Source organism: Sinocyclocheilus anshuiensis, unplaced genomic scaffold (assembly GCF_001515605.1).
Source record: "Sinocyclocheilus anshuiensis isolate Anshui unplaced genomic scaffold, SAMN03320099.WGS_v1.1 scaffold914, whole genome shotgun sequence".
NCBI classification, from domain to species: domain Eukaryota; kingdom Metazoa; phylum Chordata; class Actinopteri; order Cypriniformes; family Cyprinidae; genus Sinocyclocheilus; species Sinocyclocheilus anshuiensis.
In genome coordinates this window covers 328,452-337,428 of record NW_015539870.1, presented here as the reverse complement: position 1 = coordinate 337,428, position 8,977 = coordinate 328,452, and the positions used below count along the sequence as shown (strand labels likewise).

General features: G+C 34.4%; 1 protein-coding gene across 3 annotated transcripts in view; it reads left to right on the top strand.

Annotated features, from left to right (window-relative positions):
• The window catches only part of LOC107685060 (diphthamide biosynthesis protein 1-like), an 84,929-nt gene that overhangs the window by 74,762 nt on the left and 1,190 nt on the right, over positions 1-8,977 (top strand). For all 3 annotated transcript variants that reach the window (XM_016481513.1, XM_016481512.1, XM_016481514.1), the window contains 2 exons: positions 2,111-2,189; positions 7,487-7,621. In XM_016481513.1, the coding sequence (XP_016336999.1) occupies positions 2,111-2,189; positions 7,487-7,621 (214 nt within the window). The remainder of the gene's footprint in view (positions 1-2,110; positions 2,190-7,486; positions 7,622-8,977) is intronic.

Sequence of the window (8,977 nt, the reverse complement as noted above, 5' to 3'; positions counted from 1 at the left end):
GTGTGTGTGTGTGTGTGTGTGTGTGTGTGTAGAGAGAGAGAGATTACATATTTTAATTTATTACTATGTAAAATTACTATATCATATATAAATACATATGAAATATGTATATTAGATTTATCTTGCTATTTTTAATGCAAGAGTGCATCCTTTGTTAAAGCCCACTTATAATACGTTTATGTTGTCTTGTCAGTTTCCCAACTGTGGCGTTTAGCTGCAGGTATGCGAAGCACAATGAATGTTCTCTTACTTTAACATTAGGCATCTGAATACCCACTATTCCAGCTCTAGTGCTTCTGTATTCATAACACACATTCGAAAGACAAATGCAGTTTCTCTAGACACTCTCTCGCACTGCCTGCCAACGATCACTCATACTGTTCCTCATGTGGCTCTCTGAGCCCTCCCTCACCTCTCATGTCACTGTTATTCTTTTCTGTCCCTCCTTCTTTCTCTCTCTTTTTTATTCTCTCTCTCTCTGCTGCCCAGTCTGGCTGATATGTAGGGTAGCTCCGTGGAGACTAGGGCATTGCAGTGCAGTTGTTTTTGCTCACCTAACCTTACTTATCGCTGCCTCTTTCTCACCTCAACCCTCTTTCCTTTTTCTTCCTCCTCTCCCCGCTCTTGCTTTATTTTATTTGACTCCACGTCGTCTAAATAATAATGCTTTGCAGGGAAGCTTTAGGCCAGTGCAGATTTACTCTCATATTTACAGGAGAGAGCATCAGCACTGCACATCAATGCAGTTCATATTCACATTCACATTCACCCTGCGAGCCAAGCTGTGCTCTGCTTCCTCGTGTGTGTGTGTGTGTGTGTGTGTAGCTTGCTTTTCCTTCACACGTCTTAAATAGTATAAGGTAAATTTTATTCAGTGTTATTGTTAACCAGGGTTATTTTTTGAGATACTTAGATTATATTTTATTCATATTTTGAATTATTTTTTATTTATATATTTTCAGTTTTAGTTATTTTAGTTCATCAAGATTATCTAAATGAAAGTGAGAAATGTTGCCTTGGCAACTAGATGAAAAAAAAAGTTGTATATTTTATTTGTTAACATTTATCTTATTTTGTTTAGTTTAGCGAAAATGTTTTGTATGTTTTTCATTAACTACAGCAAAATAACCCTGTTGTTAAATAGTACTATTAAAAATCATTGCTAATCAGTAAAAAAACTCTGAAATAGAATAAAATATAAATAATTAGATGAACAACTTCAACTTCAACAAAAACTTGAAAATTAGAATGAAATTAATGAAAATTAGTAATGTTTTCTTGCAACCAAAATGATGCTTCAAACTACATAGAAATATTTTTTTTTAATGATAATAATAATAATGACAAAAGTAAATAAAATTACTAAAACTTAAATTAAAATTGTATATGCGGAAATAAGGCTAATTCAAATATTTATTTATTTACATTTTATGTATATTAATGTATTTATTTATTTCAAAGTTTATTCAAAATATTAATAACTACTATAAATAGTATGTAAATAATACTAAAATAACATTGATTTCATTTTTAAATATTCACAGATTGGTCACTGGTCAACTAGTTTTTTTTTGTTGTTTTTTTCTTTTCATTTTTATGTATATGTTTTATGTTTATATAGACTAATTTATAGTGAAAAATCTAATTTTGCATATCCTTAATTAAGGGTTACAATATGCAGATTCCAGTGAACATAAAATCATCATTTCATTTATTTAAATGCCTTATTGTGATTGATTAATCAGTGCACGTTATTCCAAAGAAAAACAATTATATTCACACTTGTCCTTTATTTGGCTTTTATTTGTCGGATGTCATTGTTGAAAACCTTGTCCTCGACCAATCACAGTGAGGACATCTCTTTTTAGTTTTCACAAAATTCCCCATGGAGACTTTATATTAACACACCCACTCTGTCTGTATCTTTACACCCTGCTGAGACAACTTTTAGCGATCCAGTCATTTCCTCTTAAATAAAAAGCCCTATGTTTTGTTCTCACTCTGATATAATCACATATCTCAATAAAGTAAACTGGTTTGCAAACATTTTAATTTTCACTGATTCATTTCGTTTAACTAGGTCTCTCGCTTTGCTCATCTTCCTTTATAGGTGGGTGCAGATCGCTTGTCCTCGCCTCTCCATCGACTGGGGAACGGCTTTCTCCAAACCCTTGTTGTCTCCATATGAGGTACACAAGTCTTGTATACATGCACACAGCACAGTCCTGCATCTACTGTACTTTACTATGAAAGCGTAGACAAAAAGACCCATACACATCTTATGAATCCCCATGTCCCTTAAGACACACAACACAGCTGTACTTTCACTGCAGATGTTCACCTCTGCCATGTCAGTCCACATGCTGCCAGTCATGTTTGTCATGAGTGTTTCTGGGCATGTCTGAGTGCCTTTGGGGCATAATGGCTCTGTATGCATTTGTGTGAACAATGTGTGTTTATGTGTTTTCACTCACAAACAAACATCTACGCACACACCTTAATGCTACTGAAGGAACAGGGTTTGTTTACCCACCGTCTCTACTCCTCAGAGACCGACGGGATGAGTCGGCCAGCTCAGGGTGGAACAGTAGCTCCTCCCAATGGCCGACTAACTGCAGCGCCTCTCCAAACATATCTTTCTCTCTCTCTCATTGCCAGAAGCAAGTGCACATCTCGATTCATGTCATGCCAAAACAGGACTTAGCCAAAATCCCACACCAAGCATTTTTCCTGGGATAGGTGTCTTGGATAAATCCCTATTCCCCATTCCCAGATGCAAAACAGAAACATCTGGTGGATTTTTATCTGCAGATAGACCTCATTAGGATGCCTGTTACTGTTCTTGCTTAGTCTATCGGGAATATATACTATTGGTCGACTGATATTGGATTTTCTGGTTGATATCAAAATCTATACTGATATCTAGAGATGAGAATGTCTGATAGCTGATATAATCCTTATTTGTGTGTGTTTTTGAAAGAAGTCGATACTTTTATTCACCAAGGATTATTTACTGTAATTTGTAAAGATATTTAAAAATTACAAATGTAGTTAAAAATATAATTTTTAATAATATACTTTACATGTGATTTTAAAAAATATAATATTTTATTCATGCAAAATAAATAGTATTAAATTATACATTATAATATAATTTATAAATTATAAAATGAGTTATAAATAAATAAATACAAATATTTAAAATAAATTTATTTTTGATAAATACATTCATTTGTAAATTGAAATTACATTTATGTTTTGCTATATATTTATCAAAATGTGCCTTATATTTCTCGAAAATAATAATCTTTTTTTTAGTAATGAGCTATTTTTTTGTTTTCTTTGCTTTTATTTACGGAGTATGCATTATATTTGTCATAAATGACAATATATTGCATCACAAATAATTAAAAAAACTCTATTCTTCAAACTTTCTTTGTCAGTAAATTCTCAGCTTGCAGCAATGGTAGTTTTGTGTGATTTAATTACTGTCTGATCAAACAATTATCCAAAACATCTTAAACTCAGAATCACCCATCCATAATAATAGTTTGAACAATTTCCACAACATCTCAAACTTAGATTCACACATCCATAATAATAGTTTGCCATGTGTTATTTTTATGTTCTCTAGCCTGTCTACTATTTTCTGCTTATTTGCCAGTGTCAGATGTGACTTTTTCTTTGAAACTCTGCCTAAATGCCAGAAGCTGGTGTTTCGTGTGTACTGTTGAATGAAGCTGCCAGCTGAGACTCTACTTGAGGCTCTGATGTGCTTGTCTTCTTGTTGTGCATCTGGGCCTTTCTCTTCTCTCACTGTTCTGGTTTGATCCAGTTTGCTGTCTTTTTTCAAGACAGTAGTGCATGAAATAGTCTTCATTTCTTAAAAGAACAACAGACTGATGAGTTTTCTAAAATGCGTTTGTGTTTTGGTCAGTTTTAAAACCAAAATGTTAAATTGTACAGTGAATTGAAAGAAATGATACAGTGTTTGGCATTCCACACTTCATTAAGCAGGACAACCATTTTCAACTCTGCCTATTAAAATGTTCCTTGAGTACCAATCAGCACATTAGAAGGATTTTCTTAGTAGAATGCAGTAATGGCTGTAAAAAAAAAAAAAATGGGACTAATATATTTAAATATATTGAAATATGAATGTATATTTCTGTTTATATTATATAATAAATGTATAAATAGCAAATTTAGTTTCAAGCAGTAATCATTTATAACATTGCTATTCAGTATTAGATATTTTTATTTGTTTTATAATTCATGTATTAAATTATAATTTACTGTTTAAAAGTTTGTGTTCAGTAAGATTTTTTTTTTATAAATTAATTAATACTTTTATTCAGCAGGGACACATTCAATTGGTCAAAAATGTCAGTAAAGACCTTTATAACGGTAAAAGAGATTTCACTTCAAATAAATGCTGTTCTATTAAGCACAACTGTTTTCAACATTGATAATAATAAAAAATGTGACAATGAAGACTGGAGTAAAATTTGGCTTTACCATCACCGGTATAAATTACATTTTAAAATATATTCAAATAGAACACAGTTATATGAAATCATAAGAATGTTTCACAATATTATTCAAATAAATGTAATCAAATGAATGCAGCCTTGGTGAGCTTAAAACACTTCTTTCAAAAACATTGAAAAGTCTGTCCAACCACAAACTTTTGAATGTGTACAATGTGTAATTTTGAGAAAGAAACTTATTTTATGCAGTGCTTACTCAAAATTCACTGTGTGCACTATCCCATGACAATGCTGTTGACTCACAGTGTTTTGAATCTTCCACTTCTGTTAATCGGCAAACAGGCATGGTTATCTGTCGACGCCTCTCAAAATAACTGAATATCAGCCTATTAATCATCCTGCCCGATATATCGGTTTATAGCGACAATGTACCACTGTACCACGAGAAGCTCATTTATGTTGAGTTTTTGTATGGCATCATATCTCTCAGTGAATAATGATAATGCTCAGTAAAGCCATATTGAAGCACTGCATAATAATATGTGGCTCTCATATTCTACGCGTCACCATAATCCATTTTCATTGCCGCTTGGCCCACGCCGGAGCTCAGCGCATTTGGTGTCGTAGAAGTGTAGAGCAAAGATGGCATTATAAGAATACATTAGAATGCAGCAATAACACGCTGATGTTTTGTGAAGGCCCAGCCCATAATAAAAGGAGTAACAGCGTTCCTGCCCAGCCAGTTTGCTTAAACATGGAGTTCATAATAAAAGTCTTCTCAGAAACTGCCACTTTAGTGCACCTCTGCTTGTGTTTGCTCTTTCTGTGGAGTGAAGAAATGAGAGGACGTAAGGGATTGTGAAAGTGAAGTATGAAGAAAGAGAGAGAAGGCAGTTTTTTTCAGTGTGCCTCATGATATATTTATAGTCAATGTGACACACTTGCCTCTCATGTCAGTGCAGGGATTAGCAGGTAGCTTATGCACAGCTCTGATGAAAAGCCAGTGAAAGAGAGATGGATGTGCCAGGGTTAATAAGAACAGGATGGATGGAAGAAGAGAGAATGAAAGACTTGTGTTGGCAGCACATCCAAAGCAAATAAAATGCTCATCCAAGATCTTTTGATCTCATAAAAATACATTATTTCGTAATTTTCTACGTTGCTAATTGACTATTCACACAGAAATTCATATATGTATTTAATATTATTGAAATGATTAAATATGAATGTTTATATATCATTTACAGTGACATGTTTGTATTTATTTTATAATTATTTTATTATTTTTGTAATTTGTATTAATATAATGTCATTTAATAATATTCAATATTTTTAAAGTTATAGCCAAAATTATTTTAAAAAATTTGTTCTTGACTTTTTGGACCCTACATTATTCCTTTATTTCCATTTGTGTTATTTCCAAGTGCAATGACCTTAACTATTAAATTAGTATTGTTATTGTTATATTGTTTATAATATATGTGAATATATTTATACCTGTAAATGTATATAACATATATAAATGCTTATTTTATTAATATTTTGTTATTATTTTACTATTAATTATATTTCTATTAATATGCTATTATATATGTTTTTTAATAAAATTATGGTTTTGTATGCAAAATAAATAGTGAAATAAATAAATGTATTTACTTTTTGGTCTCTACTTAATTACTTCCATTTGTGTTATTTAAAAATTATTAACATTTATTTAGAATTCTATACAAAATAAATGGTGAAATAAATAAATGTATTTACTTTTTGGTCTCTGCTTAATTCCATTTGTGTTATTATTTTATTTTTTTACTATTTTTAGAACTATTATTCTAAAATTAAAAAATATCCTGGCTCTTCCAAGCCCAAAAAAAGTGTTTCCATCCATCATAAAAAGTGCTCCACACGGCTCTGGGGGGTTAATAAAGACCTTCTGAAGCGAAGTGATGCTTTTGTGTAAGAAAAATATCTAGTGAGAATATGCTAGTCTCGTGAGAACCAAGTTTTGTTTATAGCATTTTTAAATATAACTCTGATTGTATTTGTCATATACACCTAGGATGGCTTGAGAGTGAGTAAATCATGGGATAATTATTCATTTTTGGGTGAACTATCCCTTTAATAATAAAGTGTGAGAAAATCTGTCCAGCCTTTGGTCATGACTCTGACAGTTTTGTTCTGAAATCTCTCTTTAGAATGTTTTTTATTTTATAAAATTTCCATGTACTGTTAATAAAGAGTCTATATTATTAAATGGATAGCCTGCTATATTTCAGAAGCCTCAATTTTCACAGAAAAACATTTAGACAAGAACTTCCCAACTGTCGCTTTTCCAGTCAATAAAAGCGAGTGACTGTTGTATTAGGCTTTGATGGGTATTTAAGAGAGATTTATGAAGAAGCATTTGTTTGTGAGGTATTGTCAGCAGAGAGAGACAGTCCTTCACCGGAGTCATTTCTCCCGTGGTATTAGAGCCATATGTTACAGTGCGGCTCGCTTGTGAAGTGGGTATATGTGCCCACGGGCGGAGACGAACACGGCACATTGATTATTCATATAAGCAGCTCAGTCTGACGGGTGAGATCCTGCCGGAATTTATGTAATGTAGCCACATGCACGAGGAATTCCTGCATGCCTCTGGAGGCCCGCTAATATATTCGTCTGCATTTGTCTGTGCATGGAACAGCACGGATCTCACCTCGACTCAGAGGCTCCACTCGGTGCATTTCACCAGTGGGGAAGATCTTTGCACTTCTGTAATACATAGAGCCATCCGGGAGATCGTATGCAGTGTGAGAGTCAGGTGACTTGCCCTCTTAGACGAGAAGCGCTGTGTTTGACTAGAGCTCCCTTGATATCCGATTGCGCTCATAGCTGATATGTGTATCGACCCGTCAGCTGTTGGCAGCCCTGTCATGTTGTTTTCTCAAGATTCTCGCTGTTTCTGTGTGTAATGCTGCAGTGTGATGTCTTTAATTAAAAATCCCTCTCTCTTTCAGGCAGCAGTAGCTCTGCAGCAGGTGGGATGGCAGGAGGTGTATCCTATGGACTTCTATTCCAATCAGAGCCTGGGAGCCTGGACTCCTAATCACCCAGACAACCAACCGAAAAGGCCTTCACGCAAGCCCATGCAGGTGTGTGTATGTTGAGGTTATTGGGGAAAAAAGTGCAATGTATTCAGACTCACCAGCACGTACATTAAAATTCACTTTCTCTAATGCTGATGAAATGTGGTTTTAGATGCACAGAGTTAACTAGTATTAAAAATAAAATATGATAAATAAATATACTTTTTATTTGCATAGTTGCATCTACATGCTGTATGTTTGAGAACCACTGAGCTTAAGAAATATTCCCTGACATTGATTTATGCTGAAATGAAAATTATATCACAGTGCCACCTAGTGATGAAGTGCTAACAGAGAATCTGGGCATCTGTTCTTGCACTAAAACACACTATCAACTGTGAACATGTGTACTTGCGGGAGTGATGTTTGGTGTTATTAGTTTCTCAAGGCCTGTATGGCTCATCAGTGAGTAGCAGCAGCATGTGTGAAATATTCCTGTCTTAAAATATTGAAGGGTCAGTGTTAATAGAACTTATTCAGCATCCTGCTGGTTTTTTTTATGTTTCATGCTGGAAAAGCTGATGTCAGTATTGATATTGTCTTTGTTAGATAGTCTGCACACAAGACTGAAGCTCATTGAACTTTCAGTTTTATTTTATTGCAGTTGATGTTTCAAATATATTGTTGCAACCATTTATTTGTGATGATTTACATTTGTTTATTATTATTATTATTAATTGTATTAGGTGTACTTTTATATTTGTATTTATTAATTTTTTGTTTAAAGGTGGGGTAAGTGATTTCTGGTAGCCAATGTTGACATTTGAAATCACCAAAACAAACACGCCCCTACCCCAAAAGGGTCTCGCCCCTATTTTGATAGCTCCGCCCCACACATACGTACGCAACCCAGGCAACGATTAGTTCTGTGAAACAAAGCAAAACCAATGTTACACCGTGTCTACACCGGACGCGAGTGGTGCGGCGCGACAAAATACTATAGAACTCATTATAATCAGTGATGCTGTCTACACCATAGATATATATACATATCTATGGTCTACACTGGATACGACACGACAAATCCCTGACAGAAAACTGCTGCTGCGTTCTATTCATGACGTATTGACACAAATTTCAAATGATTTTCAACAGTCGCTTTGTCGCGTCCAGTGTACTAGACAGACATTAGCTGTTGTGGCGCAGACCCGGTGTTACTCACCGATCGAGAAGAAACAAAGCAACCTCGGCGTCCGATCGCAGGCCTTCCGCTCCTTGAGTTCTCTCCAGCGCTGGAAAGCTGATCCGATATTTACACGGGTCCTACTTCTTGCCTTATTGTCTTAAGCATTCTTTTGTTCCGCAGACGTTTTCCTGTTTTATTTTTTATCCGCCATCTCTATCTTTCTGTCGCTCGGCTCG